The sequence below is a fragment of the Gavialis gangeticus genome, unplaced genomic scaffold, assembly GCF_001723915.1.
Source record: "Gavialis gangeticus isolate Ggan-Ray unplaced genomic scaffold, GavGan_comp1, whole genome shotgun sequence".
NCBI classification, from domain to species: Eukaryota; Metazoa; Chordata; order Crocodylia; family Gavialidae; genus Gavialis; species Gavialis gangeticus.
This window is the reverse complement of record NW_017729016.1, coordinates 16,178,020-16,196,007: the sequence shown is the minus strand read 5'-3', so window position 1 is coordinate 16,196,007 and position 17,988 is coordinate 16,178,020. Positions and strand designations below refer to the sequence as shown.

The 17,988-nt window shown below is 51.4% G+C and overlaps 2 protein-coding genes across 2 annotated transcripts in view; both read left to right on the top strand.

The window, feature by feature from the left end:
* The window catches only part of INTS1 (integrator complex subunit 1), a gene marked incomplete at its 5' end in the record, with an annotated part of 28,708 nt that extends 25,171 nt beyond the window's left edge, over window positions 1–3,537 (top strand). Inside the window, 5 exons of the mRNA XM_019512612.1 lie at window positions 563–676; window positions 1,531–1,601; window positions 2,174–2,265; window positions 2,401–2,510; window positions 2,931–3,537. Of these exons, the coding sequence (XP_019368157.1) occupies window positions 563–676; window positions 1,531–1,601; window positions 2,174–2,265; window positions 2,401–2,510; window positions 2,931–3,046 (503 nt within the window). The remainder of the gene's footprint in view (window positions 1–562; window positions 677–1,530; window positions 1,602–2,173; window positions 2,266–2,400; window positions 2,511–2,930) is intronic.
* A 6,127-nt stretch (window positions 3,538–9,664) lies between these two features.
* Window positions 9,665–16,737, top strand: LOC109294524 (retina and anterior neural fold homeobox protein 2-like). The gene is made up of 4 exons (XM_019512932.1): window positions 9,665–10,751; window positions 13,300–13,558; window positions 14,647–14,804; window positions 15,839–16,737. The coding sequence occupies exons 2-4, from the start codon at window positions 13,333–13,335 to the stop codon at window positions 16,187–16,189; spliced, it is 735 nt and encodes a 244-aa protein (XP_019368477.1). The 5' UTR covers window positions 9,665–10,751; window positions 13,300–13,332; the 3' UTR covers window positions 16,190–16,737.
* Window positions 16,738–17,988: the final 1,251 nt, after the last annotated feature.

Genomic DNA, 17,988 nt, shown 5'->3' with positions numbered 1-17,988 from the left:
GCCGACAAGAGGGGAGTTCCCCAGCCTGTATGTATGGTGTATGTATTTTTGGGGCACTGATGCTTCTGTGTGGACTCCATCCTGAGCTCTGCAGTCCCAGCCTTCCTAGGACAGTGAAGGACAGCTTTTGAGTAGCGCAGAATGAGAACAAGCCCTCCTGTGTCAGCAGGATTGAAACCAGTGCCTGGGAAGCATTAGGTGCTAATTTTGCAGTCTCTGAGCTATTGGAGCCAGAGCCTCACAGTGCAGTGGAACAAGAAGCTGATGTTACGGATTCTGCTGCCCACCACATTTCTTCTAATGAACCAGCTTGGATCTTGTAAAGACACATCTGCTCCTGCCTCATTCTTAGTTGTCACCTTGGTTCCTCATAAGCTTAGGAAAATGGGTGTTAAAGATACATGAGTCACTTCTTGCTTCCTCCTTTGGTGGGAAGTGGAAGCTATGTAAGGACATTAGGGGACAGTGGTCAATGGGCTGCATTGGCTGAGAGTGCTGGACTTGTCTTTGTATTCAGTGTAAAGAGAATGCCTGGGAACTGACCTGCTTTACTCTGTCCCAGATGAAGCAGCAGCGGGCTCCCTCCCACTGGTCAGCATGTCTCTCTTCACCCCCCTCACCCCAGTGGAAATGGCCCCATACATGAAGAGGCTTTCCAGGGGCCAGACTGTCGAGGGTAAGCAAGTGCAGCCTTTGGTAGCACCATTCCTAAAGTACCTCATCGGCCTTATAAATCTACCCTCTGCTGTGGCAGCTTTTCAGCAGCTCAGTGTGACATTGCTCATGATCACAGACCCAGAACTAGACAAAAATACAGACAAATAGATATGGGTATTTAATTGGGAGAGAGAACCTGGAAGCCTGTAGTAGTCAGACAGGCTCATCCAAATCAAAATCACAGCATAGGTATCTTTGAGGTGTTTGTATCAGAAACTGCAAGTGCCCTGAAGCCTTACAACAGTGAGCTGTGATTTTTTTTTTTTTTTTTGTTCCAGTTTATGGGCTGAATAGGGTTGAATCTGGTCCATGCTGTATTTGGAAGCCTCCCAGAACAGTTCAGGTGCTCTGATTGATTGACTGATTGTGTGCCACACTTTGTTTGGAGTTGGTATTGGAGCAATGCCTGGGTGTTGTGCTGACTGAAGAGCTGTCTGAACATTGAAACGATGTCCAGCTCCTCTCCAGGCAGACCTAGCAGACATCCCCTGGTGGCTTTCACAAAAGATTAAGGTATTAGTGTGGTATCCCAAGGAACTGCCCTCCACTTCTGCTTTCACTTGCATCCAGTATTCCTGAACAGCAGCATTGCAGTGTAGTGTTATGAGCAAGCCCTGTGTGGGGAAACTTCTACAGTAAAAGTTGCTGCAGAGGTGAAATGTTTGCTGTGATTGGTGCTAGTAGTGAAAGCAGCCTCTGTTGGGGCAGTTCTGGGTCTACTGTATGGGGAACCCTGGTTTGATCTTCTTTGAAGCATCATCTCATTTCTTTGGGTTACTGAAGTAAAGCCCCCCGCCTGTGTCTTTTCCCCAGACATCCTGGAGGTGCTGACTGACATCGATGAGATGTCCAGACGGAGACCAGAGATCCTGGCCTTCTTTGCTGTGAGTATGAGTGGCTTGGAAGCTTGCTGTCTCTTCTGCTTCATGGGACATTCCTTACAGCACAGTCCATCATGCACAGTTTAACTTGAGTCTAAGCTTCTTCTCTGCTTCTTGGGTCATTGTTGAGGTGTTTCTGAATAGGCTGGTTCTGAGTTTAGACCCTGCACTGCCGCATGTGTGTGCTGTACCCCCTGCCCCTTCTCTGTCACACAGTCCCTGTGATTTAGTGTCTGACTTCTTGTAAATCAACGCCTCTCGGGTCAAGCTTGCCACAGGGCTAAACAGATACTCTGTATGATAAGGTCCTTGGAGATAAATGAGCAGCTCTGCAATAGGCACTTGTGTGGGAAGATCAAACAACCCAGGGATGAGCAAGAGGATTGGGGCGGGCAATCCAAGGTGCTTAAAGCATTGAGAGCTGGCCAGTCCCTACAGAGAGACACCTGCGTTTGCTCTTCCTGGCCCTGACCCATGAGGGGCAGGGTCACGTGAAGCCCAAGGGGGTTGTGTTCAGTGTCTCGCCACGTGATCTCACTGACCAGGAGGTTGGTCCATCTGTCTCCGTCTCTCAGACTAACCTACAGAAGCTGATGAGCTCTTCAGAGGAGTCCTGCCGGAACCTGGCCTTCAGCCTTGCGCTGCGTTCCATTCAGAACAACCCCAGGTGAGATCCACGGGGAGCCAGCAGTGCAATGCTTTTTTTGAGTCAGTTGCTTCTGTCTCGGTCAAATGGCCTTGCACATGTGATGGTGATAGCACGGGTGTGGATTGTGCTGATGGTACTGTGTTTCATTCCCAGAGTTGCTGCAGACTTCCTCCCCACATTCATGTACTGCCTTGGCAGCCGAGACTTTGAAGTAGTACAGACAGCACTGAGAAACCTGCCGGAATACACCCTTCTTTGCCAAGGTAGGGCAGGCCTCTGGCCTTACACTGCGTGTTTGGCCCCAAGAAAGAGGAGTTCTCTTGTCCAGAACCAGTAACCCTGGTTACTGGCTGTCCAGTGCCCAGATTAGCTTTGCTCTCAGCCCCATGCAGGGGGTACTGCTGGAGCCTGGGTGCCCAGCATAGACTCCTGTGCTGATACGGGGTCTGCCTCTGAGCTATGGTGCTTTGTAACTATCCGTTGAGTGTCTGGAGTGTTAGATATGCGTAGAGAGAGGGCTCGCAGTGACCTTACTATGGTGGGAAGCCCCCTCTCCTTCGCATTGGAAAGGAGTCTGAATTCTGCTGCACTGAGAGGTGGGGAGCCCTTCCTCTGTGTGGCTGTCACTGGTAAATCTGAGCTGTTAGACCTGTTCCTTTTACTTACCCATTTCCCCTTCACAGAGCATGCGGCAGTGTTACTGCACAGGGCCTTCCTGGTTGGGATGTATGGACAGATTGACACCAGCTCCCAGATTTCAGAGGCCCTGAAGGTTCTCCACATGGAAGCCATGATCTGAATGTCACCGTCCCAGGAGCTCATCTTTTGGAGGAGATGAATACTTCGGACCTGTCCATTTGGGTTGAATCCTGGGAGAAAGCATTTGTGTTTCAGCCCCCATGCACTGGAGTGGACAAGAGACACCAGGGAAGGCAGCCTAACTGTGAGAGGAGAGGGCTCGCACCTGGGCTTTCACCAGTAGCAGGTCCTGCTCAGGACATCACTTCTTGGGGATCAGAACAGCCCTGGGCACTACACATTAACAGGGACCATTCCTTCATGGGCACCTTGGACAACATTTACCCAGTTCCATTGGGCAGCAGCTGTACTCTCCACCTTGGACCCACGGTGCTGTTGGCTGTGGACTGGGGAAGGGAACTGGCCACAGGGTTCCCAAGGCTTGTGTTCTCTCCCTTACTTGCTGGAGGGAACACTGAAATCCCTACAGTGAGAGACTCGTCATTATTTTGTGATTCTTTTTTAAATTAAATCTCTCCTGGTTTCCATCCTGCTCCCTGATGGCCTGACATCCTCCTTGCCCTCAGTCACAGGGGCTCCTCTCTGTCCTCTCTCAGGTTTTTCCCTCTCCTCCTCAGAGAGAGCTTCTGTGACAAACCTTCTTACAGATCCCTTGCTGCCCCTCCACAGCCAAACCTGACTGGAGCTTCACAGGGGCTTCTTGTCCCCTGGCTGCTGATCCTCCAGAAACATGGCTGTTTAGTTTCCTGCTGTGTAATTTGTCCCTTGACTCCTACATCTGTCGGAGTCTCATAGGCACAGATTTAGCAGATAGGTAGTAGCAAGATGGGAAGTCCTTTAGCTGATTCCCATGTGGCCTGTTTGACAGGGGCAGTCATTAGGTCATAGCAAGCCTATATGAAAAGCACGGAGTGGGCGGAGTATGGTGCTGACGGCTGTGTGCCACCAGAGCATTCTCCGTACAGGCCAAAGTATGTGTGGATGTGCAAACCAAGGGGCAGGGTTTTAGGCTTGGTAACCTCAATCCGCCTTTTAGGTACTGCTGACCTTTTTCTGAACTCCTCATCAGCTGTTGCCAAATAACCCTGGAGGCTCCCAAGTCTCCTAAATGCCTCCTTTTCTGCTGTTTGCATTTTGGAGCTGCCCAAGCACTGCCACTGCCCCACAGCTAATAAGCTGCTTAGGGTTGGTCTTGGCTTAAGCCAAAGCCCAATACCCTAAGCAAGCTTTTTAAGCTGGGCAGGGCCTTAGGGCATCTCAGCATGTCCTAAACATCCCTGAGACGGGATTCCTGCCAGAGTGGGGTGGTGGAGGGCCAGGTGCAAGCCACTGATCGCACACAGGTAAGAGCTGGGGATGTGGAATGGTCTCGCCACTGTCAAAGAGCTGCTGGCCACTAGGAGGAGACCTGCAGACAGATCATCTTGGGAACACAGCTGAGAGGCAAGTCATGGGCTGCCTAACATGATGTCCTCGCAAGTGATTTAGGCCAGGACTCATGGCTTGGGCACGTCTCTTCATTCAGAAACCTATCTCTGGCCCACCAGCAGCTCACCACTCATGTGCCTCAGACCCTCTGCACTTTCCTCTGCTTCTAGGCACTTTGATAGTGAGGTGCATTTGCAACCAGCAGCTCCTTGAGAGCTGCCTTGCCTTGGGTCATTGTCTTAGCCAGTGTCTGCTGCCGCCCTCTGTTATTGCTTCAAAGATGCCATGTGTGGGTCTTGTCTCCATCCTGGCTGGCTTAGGTGGCCAGCTTCTGCCACCTAAACCACAGGTATTGAGCCATGCCTCTGCATGCTGCAGATGGCATTGACCTGCTTTTAACTCCACTAGGTAGAGGCTGAGCTTTGTACTGCTGAGCAGATCTGCACTGAAATCCCTTCAGTCTGGCTGTAAATTTTCCTCTGCTTCAGGGCTACAGTGGTAGAAGGGAAGCTTTTAGTCTTACTGCCTCTGCTCAGCTGCTCTGGGGGTTTATAGAAGGCCTCTTTCTCTGGCTGCTGTTGAATCGGGCATCTTGACAGTGTCCTTTCTCCAGTGCTTGGAGAGAATTGGTCAGAAGACTGAAGCTGAGATAATTACAAGGCCAAACAACTGCAGTGCAAAACCCATCATTCTCTTAGGTAGCCTTTAAAAGAAGAGATTAGAACAATCGCTTAATGATGCAACCTGCTCCTGTCTTCCTGAACATCTCCGTAGCAATTAGTTTGCTATAAATTAAGTGAAGCAGCTGAAGAAGATCAGGTCAATGGAATCGTTTTCCTCAGGGGCTTGGTGACAATGTGGATTAATGCCTAGCGTTCCTACCTGAAAGGTTACAAATGAGATCTATTGGATGCTCTGCACTTAGTCCCTATTTCGGCCATCATTTGAATTGCTACACAGTCCATCACAGTAGAGAGGTGTCTCCCTCAGTTGTGTCAGCCTGGAATAGCTGGGAGGCTATGTGGTAGGATTTGAGGTGCTTTCATGGAACTTAGCAGGTGGGAGGGGACTATCTTGGAGATGATGGCAAGCGGGGCAGGAGGAAAGGACAGGGCCCTTCTGGGGAAGCTTACACTCCCCTAGCTGGGGCAAGTGGGAAAGCTCAGGGGGAGTGCCACAGCTGGAAGCTCTCATTCAAGTGGTTTAAAAATGGAAGTGGCTGAAACCAAACCGCGCTGGTGATTCCAGTTCCCAGTGGTGTTCAAGGACTAAGTGTATCTTCCAGCCACCCCAATTGGCAAGTCAGAAGAAACGGAGCGATCTGGTAAAGAGTGAGTGCATGGACTTGGTGCTGTGAGCAATGCCTCTGGCTTTCTGTTGGTCATTTTGCCAGCAGGTCTCACAGGATAGAGGAGAGGTGGGAAGGCCCGCGGGGGACCCAACAAGTCACAGGTTGGAGTAGCTCCTTGTTCTCTGTGGGAGTGTAGATTTTGATATTGCCCACTGATGGGCATGGTAGAAATACTTCCATCGGGCTCTGATGCTTGTGCTGCTGTCCATTGGGAAGCCTGGGGACACTGCCTAGCAGGATCCTTGTTGTGGGCTGGGGTTGTTTCAGGTTGAATTCACCATGCTGCTAATCTGGGGGCTTTGCGCATGGGGTTGGGAAGCAAGGTGCCTGCGAGCTCGGGGAGAGCCGTGGGTAGGTGCGGCTGGTGCTGGAGGGAGAGGTGGGGCTGATGGGGCAGAAGCCCAGCCCCTCTCACCTGAGAAGTGACAGCTCTAAAACGGCTGGTGACAGCGTTACTGATGCACTGACACTGGCCCGCCTCGGTAGTTTCTAGCTGTCTCCTCCAGCCGGCTGGGCTCCTCCCGCACATCTGGGCTAAGCTGACAGGACTGTCTGCTGCAGGCTGTGCCCACCTCCTCCCTTCCCCTGGGAAAGGACTGGGGATTCTTCCTTGGAGAAAATTATTTCAAACTCCCCTGGGGAAACAGGGAGGTGCTGCTTGGGTTACAAGGTGGTCCCTGGCAGAGCCCAGAGTTGACCCCCTGAGGTAGCCACCAAAGCTGCCTTGGGGTGAAGATTTCCCCAAGCCAAATTGCACAAGAACAAACCAAGTGTCCTAAACCCTCTACTATTGCTATGAGCCTCTTGTGTAGAGATACTCCAGAAAGGCTAGGCTGTCTCCCTCGACATCCATTAGGGCAAGCTCCTCGTGGCTGTTCTGGCATAGAGGCACTCACCCCAAGGCCTGGCTCTAGCCTCCCAAGCACTTGCGGCCATCTAGCAAGTGTCTGAGCTCCAGGAGGAAGCTCTTTTCACATAGCCACCACCAGCGGCACTGAGACTTCACTGGGCCCAAGTGCTTACAAGGAGAGTCTCTGCATGGGGGAGAGGTCCCTGGGCTTGAGGGGGTTATGTGAGCCAGCTTCATGCTCTGCTTTGCCCTTCCTTCCCAAGCAGGAGCATCTCTCAACAAGCCCTGGAGAGCAGGAGCTGTCTGTGCAGGCTGCAGTTTCTTGTTTTGAGGTCTGGAGTGAGCGAGCTGGGCTCTCCCCTCCTTCCTTCTCAGGTCTGGCTTTTTTTTTGTGGTTTCTGCATGAAGGGCCATCTCATTTATCATGATTGCTCTCTGCAAATGATCCGGCACTTAGCACAGTCAAACTGGTGGGGAAGGATCCAATTACAGAGAGCCTGAGACCCAGGCGCTGAGCATCCAACTGCCTGTTACCCAGGGACTTGCCAAAAGGAGCCCGGTGCTGGACTTGATGTGGGAGGGGATGAGACTAGCGCTGGAATGAGCAAACCTCTGGGCTTCCCTCCCTGCCAAGGTCCGGGGTTGAATATGGAAGAATGGCAAGAGCCTAGTGGGGTTAGTCTCCCCTTAGTCTCTGCACTGCCAAGGTCCTAAAGGGAGATCTGGGGCTTGGAGAGCTAGAGCTGGCCCTAGCAAGGGTGGAGGTGCAGGGTCAGGCCTGGAAGAGCTTGGGGAGCCTCCAGGCTGGGTCCGAGGTGGGGGGCCTGCATAGAAAGCCATAGTCCAACACACCTTGCGCTCCTGCCTGGCCCACAGCAGCCTGTTTCCTTGTGTGCTGCCTCCAGAGCAGGCCTACAATCCAGCTGAAAACACACCAGTCCCCACCCATCCTGTCCCTGCCTCTTGAAGTGGAAAGCTTGTGCTTGCAGCCCTCCCCACTGCTGGCATGCATGGCTTTATTCCCTTCCCCACTGCCTAAAGGGAGAGGAAGGAGCTGAAGCAGCCGTAGGGCCTGACCTAATGCTCTGGCGCGGGGCAACTCGCACAAGCAACCTGCCTCCCTCCTATGATCCGTAGAGGCAAAGGGCTTGAACCTTCAGCAGGTCCCAGCTGCAGCTCCTCTGATCTCCCTGTCTGCACTCTGCCGGGGCATCCTCCTTTCTGCCCTTTCTGTCCCGCTGCCTCTCAATGGCACCACGTCCAGCCTGGCTCCAGGCACATGTCCTTTCCCAGCACAGCAGTTCCTTGTCAAGGAACCTGCGGGATTGCTCTTCCTCGGTGACAGCAACCACAGGCTTCTTGAGCCCCCTCCCAGCACCAGGCAGCAGCAAAGGTTCCTCGTAATGGAGATTGTTTCTCTCTCCTGAGAAAACTAACAGTAGTTTTTATAGCCAGTTCGCTGTCGCAGCAGCTTCGGAGTGAGACTTTAGTGCCCGCAATAGGATACAAATGAAATCCGGGGCTAATCATGCAGGTGTTGCCCTGGACAGCTTAATAATGATAAATCTGCCTGGGCTGCCTTGAGCAGCTTTAGGTCTGAGCAGGCTGGTGCCTGGCCACTGCCCCTGTACCGCTGGCCAGCGACTGCCCTCCAGCAGGTCTGGAGGTCTGCAGAAGGCAGTGAAAAGGTACGGCTTCTCTCAGCTGCTGCCCCAATTGCAAGCACCTGCATGGGGCAGGGCATTCACTGACCCTTGTGGCCAGGTCTCCACTTGGACAGGTAACTTCTTCCTGCTTTTGAGCATTGTCTCGTGCCAGGAAGGCCCTTGTGTGGCCTTCCAGCCTCTGCCTGTCTGGCTTCAGAGCATGTTTCTGCCAGAGCCTGCAGCCCATCTGCCTGAAGAGGCAAACTGCCCTTAGCCCTATGCCTGGCCTGGGAAAGCTTGTGGAAAGCAGAGGCTGTGCCCCCTGCTTGCATGAGCTGCCCTAGAGCACAGAGCTGGCACTGTCTCCCTGTGGTCTGTCGTTGCCTAGGCTGGTCAGCACCTGCAGCTGTTCCTATTTCCTTAGGAAACCCCCCAAGTTTGTCACCACCTTAGAAATCCAAGGTGGTGGCAATTCATGAGATGCTTGCCCCCAGCCCCTGCTGCTGCAGCGTTTGTGATGTTGGGACATGCACGTCTTAATTCTCCAGCCTGGTGTGCAATGCCCTGGGTGGCTATCCTAGGAGCTCATTAGAGCAGGTCATTTTCTCCTGAGACCCAGCTTTCACTGCCTTGCTCCTGTACCTGGTACCAAGGGAAAATAACTCCCCGGCCAAAAACAGGGTGGCTTTGGTCTACAGGCAGGCTGGCAGCATTTCAAGGGGCTTCTGCTGGGCCTGACTTCTCGAAGGGGACAACACACAGGTGTTATTACAATGGGAATGTGGGCAGAAGAATTTACTGGAGCCAGTGTGGAGGTATAGGAGGAAGGAATGATCTCTAAGCTCTTGTGTTACCGGTGAGGTGTGTGCTGATAGCTCAGACCATCACACGCGTCCTGTTGTGTAGTTGTTCCCTCTGTCCAGTGTGTAATGCTTTTGGGGCAGTCCAGCAGTAGCAGGGGCAGGTAGATGAACATTGCTGGGCAGCTTTAGCTTGGCAAGGAATAGATGACCTGGAGCAAACAGGACAGACAGCAAAGCCATTGGTCTGATAGCGGAGGGGTCATTTGAGGGCCAGCTCATGACAGGGAGGGTGCGGGCAGGCAGTAAGTGGGTAAACAGCAGTAATTGAATTAATTGCTCTCCTCTGCACCCTGCCAGGGTGGCCGTGTCTGTTCAGACTTTGCTCTGACAAGAGGAGCCTGCTGGTCTCTGGGAACCTGAGCTGCTTTCCAAGCCTGGCGGGAGGTGACCTTGGGAGTGCAGGCTTGGGGGGCAGCTCCGCAGGGGAAAGGGGCTAAGGGCAGCCCTGTGCATTGCTGGCTGGGGAACCACGTGGAAGCTCCCTGCTGGCTTTAAGATCTTTAACTTCCAGCCCACAATAACCGGCCAAGGCAGGAGCAAGCCGGATGCACCGGCAGAACCTGGTCTTTCACTGAGAACAGCTTGGCCCCAGAGGAAAACGGGACTTTTGTCTCTACTCTCCACTTACCTCTGGTCTTAGCTCCTGGCCTCTCTAGCACACTCTCTGTCCCCTGGATTTCTGCTTTTTTTTTTTTCCTTCTGTTCTACCAGTGGCCTGCAGTTTCCAGGGTTGCTTGGTCTTCATTTCTGTTCACTAAAGAGTTTCTCCTTGCTTGATGCTGTTACTTGCTCTGTCTTCTTTCTGTAAGTTCAGAAGGGAAAAACTGTCCTGTAGGTATTGGAGAAGCTGAGCAAAACCCACTTGGAAATAAACAGGAGGAGGTCAGGGCAGGGGCTTTTCCATTAGCATATTAGACATGAGCTACTTTTGGAAAGCAGAATACCCTGATTCCCTTGCTGCAGACTCCCAGCAGAAAAGCTGAGGGCAGCCTGGGTCACCCGAGGGAGAGAGCAATGGCAAAAGGAGAATCCGTTCTTGGAGGAAAAGCTCAGGGCTCCAGCCGCTGTGAATATGATACGGGGTGAAGTGGTGGGAGCTTCAGAAGTCTCATTAGGCTCTGTTGGAAATCTGGTGGTGGTTCTTCCCATCTATGCAAACTCCTCCTGCAGGTGAGACGGCTTTTCCAGGTCAGCGCCAGAGATGCATTAGTGGGAATATTTACTTGGAAATTCAATCCCAGCTCATGCTTGCCTCTAATTGACTGAAGAGCTTCTTTGAAGTAAAGGAATCAGCTTAGTGTCTGAAAGGGCATGTGACTGCAGGGAAAGGGAGCTCCAGGTAAGGAGTCTCTTTATTTCCCACCTGCTGGAGGTGATTCGGTGATTGCCCACTCTTACTGCAGTCTGGGCAAATCCCAGTTAGCATTCAACTTTACTCCACGCGGCTGGATCAGCAGATGCTCTCTCACTTCCTCGATTTGTGGAAGACGTAGGGCGAGCCCGTCTCCCTTTGTGTCCCGGGCGTGCCTGAGAGCACCTTGGAGTCTCCGCTTGAGCTGAGCTCGCCTGTTAGCCAGTTCAGCAGCTCCCTGAATCTCTTGGTCCAGGTAAGATGGGGCAGGCCCCGAGAAGGCGAAGGGGCTCTCGAAGAGGAGCGGCTGATCGGGTAGCATTCCCGCTGTCCCTCTGCCCGTCACAGCACACCTTTCTCCCTAGCATTTAAGACATGAGATCATCTGGAGCCAGCATCCAGTTTCCCTAGCCCCAAAATCCTTTTGTTCCTAGGGGCTGTTGCTGTTTTGGGTTTAATACAACCTGCTAAAAGGAGATGTTCTGTGTACTGCTGATCAGGGAGAGAATCCTGTTCGTTCCAGAGCGGGACTTTATTCTCCTCTGTGATGTAAATATGCCATAGTACAACTGTACTGAGGAAGGAAGGGGTGAAATTAGCTCTGAGGCAGTCGAGGGCAGGGAGTCTGTTTCCCCTTAAAGTGCAGATGAATGTGTTTCCCTTCCCCGCCTCCCTCTTCCTAGCTCTGTTAACATCTTCTCCCAGTATTTTGTGTCTTTGTGGTTTGCCGGAGGTGGAATTTGGTCTCTCTTGTGGTCGCAGTGTAGTGGCTGAGCGGATGTTGCAGGTTGCCTAGCAGACAGAAGATGCTCTATAAATAACAAATTGGTGTTTTCTTTAGGGATAGACAATGTGGTTTGGATTTAAAGGAGGAAAAAGCTGTGCCATTCTGTCTTCCTCTCTGTCATTGCTGGAAAGCTTGAATCAGCCCCCCAATTCTGAAGGCCACGGTATCACCGATGCACTTTAAAGCGTCACGTGCGGGTTTAGGTCAGGTTCTGGAAGACCTGTGGTCGCCCTCTGGGTCTCTCAGGTGACTCCCAAGACCAGGATTATGCCTCCCCCCACATTCCAGGTCAGCAAAAGTTGAAGCGTCTGGCTACCCCTAACCACAGGTCTTTAAACTCTGATTGCTCCAATTAGTGAGAGCCAGATGGGCTTCACCAGCCAAAGCCACCCAGCTCAGCAGTGCGTCGTCATAGTCGTGCTGCCATTTGAGTCCCTTGCTCTAGCCTTAAATGCTGTAATCCTCTGCTATCTGGCCTTGCAAATGCTCGCTGGCTTCTTCTGGTCTTTGGAGAGTAGGAGATTGGACGGTAGGTTTTGAAGTCACTTGTCCAGGAAGGGCAGACCTTGAACTCAGTTCTGCAGATGCTGGACCAGACTGTTGTCTGAGCCTGCACAGCAATTCCTATAATCCACACTCATTCTCCTCCTGCCCTTTGGCTAACTGAGACCTGGACATCTCCCCAGAGAGTCTTCTGTGAGGTGTCCAGTCAGAAAGACTTATCCTGCTTATGTTTGTTCACCAGGTGACAAACCAGTAGGAATATCACACTGGTCTCAGAGTTTTGCTTTCCTTCAAACTTGAGCATGCTCTTGACTTCTCCATTCCTCCAAGGGGCAAAGCCAGCAGCAATGGTACAGAGGTGCTGAAGGCCAGAGAAAAGAGAGCATGTCATAGTCCACCCCAGGCTGATACTGTTGCTATGAATATCTACCTTGCCATCCCATGGCAGATTTCATGAGCACCATCTGCCTCAGTGGAATTGGCATTTTCCAGGCCTTCTCTTGCTTTATTTTTCTTCTTGCATCACAAAGATCTGTTGCAGCTGATGAAAGTCAGTATTCTTTCCATTGTTGTTTCTGCCTGCTAATAGAAAAGGTTTTGGGGAAAGCTGTTTTTGATGCCCCCCCCCCCAGCCTCAGGTAAATCCTCACCCCGAAGTGTGCACCGGTCCCTCATGCCTGGGCCAAGGTATCTCATTACTGCCCAGCAGGGTTGGACACAGGCATGGGTGAACCAGGTGGTGATCTGGACAGAAAGGGGACCTGAAAATGGTTGTTGTAGTTGTTGTTATTATTATCATCAAGATCATCATCATCTCTGCCAAAGGGGGGCCTGATGCTAAAAGTTCGCCCGGGGCTACCAGCAGTCTAGGTATGGTGCTGCCGCCCGGCTGCTTGAGATCAGTATGGTGGGACCTGCTGCTCACCGTGAGCAGAGGTGGCCAGTCCTCAGCACAAGTGGCACAGACCACCTCTGTGTGTGGCACCCAGCAGATCTGAACGGGGCAGGCAGCATAGCAGCAGATCAGGCAGAGAGCATGAAGCAGAGGAGAGATCAGCCAGGGAGTAGTACAGAGTAGGGAGCAGAAAGCAGAGCAGCAGATTGGCCAGAGGAAGGGGATCAGAGTGGCACTTGGGTAGGGCATGGGCTAATTTGTGGCATGCTTGCCAAAATGGTTGGCTCCCACTGATCTGTGGGAAGGAAGAGACCAATTTTTGGAAGCTGGGTCTAGTTGTTGCCATGGGAGCTCATCCCCTTCTCTGGGCTGTTGCTGGGAGGCCAGTGCCCTGTTGTTGAATGAATTATCCCTGGTTGCTGAGAGGTATCTGTGACCCCCTTTTCCAGTGTTTAGGTCCCGTCGCTCCAGCAGGGACTCTGGGGTCACTGGTGGATTTTTATACAAGCACGATGGACTCTGGTGCGACTTGAGTGCAGTCTCCCCAGCACTTTCCCTCTGGTTGCAGTTGCAGTGGGTCAGAAGGGCAGGAACCTGTCTGTTGTCTTTCCTCTCCAGGTGCAGCAGCTCTGCCAGCGTCCCCAGGGCACAATGTTCAGCCCAGCATACGTGGTGCCTCTGCTGCCGGAAGCGGCTTGTTTTTGTGGTCCTGCTTTCCCACCTCGGCTCCCGTCTGCTCCTGTCTGCAGCCTCTTCTTCCCAGCTCCTTTCCTCAGCAACCAGCTCTTCCAGCCTCACAGCCCTCCAGAGCCCTGCAAGCGAGCGCTGCTGCCGGCAGGCCGAGACACAGGTTTGGGATTGGTGAGGGCATTCTCAGGTGAGCAAGACTGAGGGGACCCAGTAGAAAGGGGCAAGTCCCTAGTTTCCAGAAAGTATCTTCCTTCCTACCCACCCCCACCAGAAAGAAAAAAAAAAGTCCTGTGATACCAGCACGTACAATATTGAGACATCACCGTGCAGAAGGAGCGACATCAGAGCCTTGTAAAATGTATTGGCTTTTTGTTCTTTCCTCTTTTTTTGGGACCATGCAATTGAAGTCCAACTACCAAGGAACTGAGCCTGATGTGGGCAAAACAGAAACCTCCCTAACTGGTTTCTAAGACATGTCACATGCAAAAGGTGTGATAGGGTGCAGTGGTGCAAAGACGCTGAGGTCCCTTGTCCAGGGTGACTTGCTGCACTTTCACATGGTCTTGCCATCTCTGAATTATTTGTCCCACTCACGACCCACACAGTCAACTTCGCTTTATAGAGCAGATAGTACAAGGCAGTTCTGGTATGGCTGCCATAACATAATCAATAATAATGATAGAACCTTTTTGCCATCCATCCCATGTGAAAACCATGCAAAATTGCTAGGCATTCAGATATTACAGCTACGCGGGGCCATATAGAGAGATGACATGGTATAAGCGTGTGTTGTATTCAGACACCTATGCACACACACACACGCGCATGCATTATTAATAGTCACTGCATATTTCTATATGAACATCTAACCCAAAGTCCTAACAATCACTTCTGTCTGGACTGTGAAGTCAAATCCTGTTTGGTTTCACTAAGAAAGTGCTCAAATGGAATTAGCTACTGACATATAGTTACAGGGGAGAGAAGCTGGCTTATTTTTTGTGAAATTTAAAACAAAATGAACAGAAGCCTCCAAAAGAGCTGGTTCACGTTTGATCTCTGAATAATCAGAGGCAGACGGCTTGGAGAGGCAGTGCTTGGGAGGGTGTGACTGAGTAACGTATTGTCGGAGGGCGCTGGGAGCAAGGAGAGCAGGTGGGGGGTGGCAATGCGGTGCTAAGGGGAGGGTACCAAATGCTTCTTGTGCAGGGGGTGCCTCGGCTGGCCTGGAGTGGCAAGAGCTTGTTTGGGGTTACCATTGCTCTTGTGTTCCTTCAGAGGAAGTTCGTCCGCTGAAGCAGAGACGAGCTCGAGCCAACTACAGCAGCTGGCAGCTGGAGGAGTTGGAATCGGCCTTTGAGACTACGCAGTACCCAGACATCTTCATGCGCGAGGCCTTAGCCCTCCGGCTGGACCTGATGGAGGCCAGGGTGCAGGTAGCTCATGAAAGAGGGTGTGGAGCTCTGGATCAGCCCTCAGTTATGGCACCAGGCCTGTCTGTAGTCCCTTCCTTCTGAAGATTGTAATGGGCTGAGCCAGAAGAGAGCTAATCTTCCTTTCCCCTGGCAGTGAGGGGAAGTTCTTGTCCTCCTCATCCACTGTCGCCGTAGGTGAGGACCTGGCTATCTATGCAGCTGTATCACTCCCCCTATGCTCAGATCTCTGTGCATATTGCTGGTCTTGTCCATTCAGCTGGAGCATCTACAGCAGTGGCAAGGGACCTCAGCTTGGGCTGGGGAAGGAGAAAGGTAGATATAAGGTTTTAGAAGGTGAGATTAGTTCTGCCTGACTCTTGGCTCCAGTGATAGGAGAGCCGTATGGGGACATGCCAGACACAGGTTAGGACAGGGAAATAGCTGGAGCAGTGATTGACTTCCCTGTCAGGGCTAGAAAATCGTTAAGGAGGAAGAGTTCCCATGGTAGTATCCACCCAGCACATCCCCGGCTCTCTAGCCTGTGTTTCCCCTCTCTTCCCCCCAGCCTTGATAGGAGCCCTGTTAGCCAGAGAATAGAGGCAGTGAGCACCTCCTGTTTCTGTCAGGATGGGGTAATGACATTTGAGATGAATAGCTGGCCCTAGCAGAGAAGGAAAACATTTATTTTCCAAAATCGCAAGGTCTGATTTCCTGGTTGAAGGGTCAAAGGGAATTAATGATTTACCCTGTAGAGTTGGCAGCGTGTTCAGGAACCTGCTGGAGAAGTTGCAGGTGCGCACAACAGACGCATGATTTCAGCAGTCAGATCTATCCTCCACTTGAATGCCTTTCTTTAGAAAAAAAATGTCTTTGCCAGTTCATTTCCTGGATTCCTACAGGTGTCCCAAAGAAACCTGACAAGAAAGATGCAGGGTGATGCTTTATAAGCATCTGGTTTGTGAGGAGTGTAGGAAGGCAAAGCCTGGCAAAATGGCTTCTTACCAAGCCTTAGGAAGTTATTTGGTTAATGCCCATTTCCCTTTGGGTTTCCCTAGGTTTGGTTTCAGAACCGTAGAGCAAAGATGAGGAGGCAACTAAAGCTGCGGGGCCAAGCTCTGGACCAAACCCTTGCTGGGAGCACTTCTTCCTCGGGAGATGAGAAGCCCCAAGACACTTTTGAAACTGAAGATTTAAGTGATAACTGTGGATTCAGAAAAACTGGGGCAGATCACCAGCCAAATGCTGATCCTGAAGTACAGGCTCCCCCTCGGCCTCCTGTATGCAGGTCAGCTATGGAGGTGGTGGGCCCAGGGTCAGAGGAAGCCATCAGCTTTGGGGCCAAGGTTGGAGAGGACAAAGCTGAAATCTCCCCACCTGCAGTCCAGAACCGGTCTGATTCAGCATGAGATTTGCCCACAAAAGTCCTCACCTCTCACGTTTCCTTGATCATCGCTACTACACCGTCACTCCATCTAAAGATAGTTCCTTAGTCTTTTCCTTCTCCCCCCAGCCCCAACCACATCCTCTCCACCTGCTAGGCCTGGACCTCTGCTCTTGGACAGAGATTGGAGTCATTTTTTCAGGTCTCTGTAGATGAGATGTGGAGCAAAAGAGACAGTAGTGGGGGTGGCTGCCATCTCTGCCCATGCTTGGCCCTTTCCCCTCAGGTAGAAGATCCTGAACCCCTTTTCTTTCTCTGCTGGCACTTGCATTACTGATCCCAGCACAGACCCATCCCTCTCCCTTCAGGTCTTTCTCAGGACAAGAATTAGCAAGGGACATTGCTCCTCCATTCAGTATCATGGGCATTCCTACAGATCACCCTATTTTTTATATCGATGATCAAACTAGCCTGTGTCAGGTACTGATCTGGGGCCTTCTGGAATGGGAGGCCTAGCGTGTAATGAGACAAGGTTCTTTGGGTAAATCTGATATCTTTTATTAGACCAACTCATATGGTTGGAAAAATTCTTCTTTGCAAGCTTTTGGGTATAAATACCCTTTGTTAGGCTGAGGAAGCATCCTCCTGGATGGAATGAATATGTCCTTAGACCAACACAGCTACAGCCTATACCCCCGTAAGTGTGTAGTGAGAGCGTTGGAGCTTGGTGACCCGGTTCCCCACTGAAGCATTGCAACCTCCTGTAAGGGCTCATCATGTAACTGCATCGTTCCTCACACAATAACTCTTGAGGTCCTGTGAACTTCCTCCCTACTGCTCTGAACCAGGGCCCTAGCACCCTTCGACAAAGGGCTTCTGGCTCCCTAGGTACTCTTCACACTGTATCACTCAGCCGCTAGAGGGCATCATGGCTTTGCTTTGCAAAGTTCAACAGGCCGCTAACTAACTATTAAGTGCCACTAACAGCCAAAAGGCAATCGGGACTCGTAGTAGAGATGATATCTTTTAATAAACCAACAAGATTGCAAAAAAAAAAGTCTTTAATTTCATAGATTTCATAGACATTAGGGCTGGAAGGGACCTCAGGAGATCATCAAGTCCAGCCCCCTGCCCCAGGGGCAAGGAGTCAGCTAGGGTCAAAGGATCCCAGCAAGATAGGCATCCAAATGTTTCTTAAAAGAGTCCAGAGTAGGTGCTTGCAGGCTTTTGGGCACAAACACCCTTCATCAGGCACTGGAGAAAACATGCAATGTGAGCAAGTCATTATTCTTGGGTTTACTAATGTTTAGTCAGGCACTGTAATATGGTACGTCCAGAGGTTGGGCTTGGTATGAGCTACTTCGGGAATTATTTGCAAAGGGCATCAGGTCTGCCTGGATGTTGTCTATGAGGGTAGAAAGTGGATGGTATCTCCTAAAACAGGTGACCTTTCCACCTCAGGAAGTCTTTGTACCTTTGATCACCAGGCTCTGTTATGAATATAACAGGGGCAGTAAAGTGAGAGGAAAAGGGAAGGGCAGTAAACAGTCAGCTAAGCCTGGCACTCTTCCATAACTACAGCCTCTATCGCTTTCTTTCTGCTGGTGAATTGCTGGGTGGAAAAAGGTACTGGAAATTCTTTTGCAATGACCATGATTTGCAGGCCCTCCCCGTTGGACAAGTAACAGGTTAGTCCCACTGGCTCCTTTAAATACTTTATGTTCACACCAGGGACTGTGGAAATGCCCCGGTTCTCCCTAACTAAACAGAAAGTGAAGACACTAGAGAGCTGGAATCTGAGTCAGGCAAAGGCTGGGTGTCTTG

Bases quoted from the DNA above. Each gene is read 5' to 3' on its own strand.
- LOC109294524 (XM_019512932.1), top strand. From the start codon at position 13,333: ATGTTCAGCCCAGCATACGTGGTGCCTCTGCTGCCGGAAGCGGCTTGT. The intron at 13,559-14,646 runs GTGAGCAAGACT...GTGTTCCTTCAG, and splicing joins ATTGGTGAGGGCATTCTCAG to AGGAAGTTCGTCCGCTGAAG. The intron at 14,805-15,838 runs GTAGCTCATGAA...GGGTTTCCCTAG, and splicing joins TGATGGAGGCCAGGGTGCAG to GTTTGGTTTCAGAACCGTAG.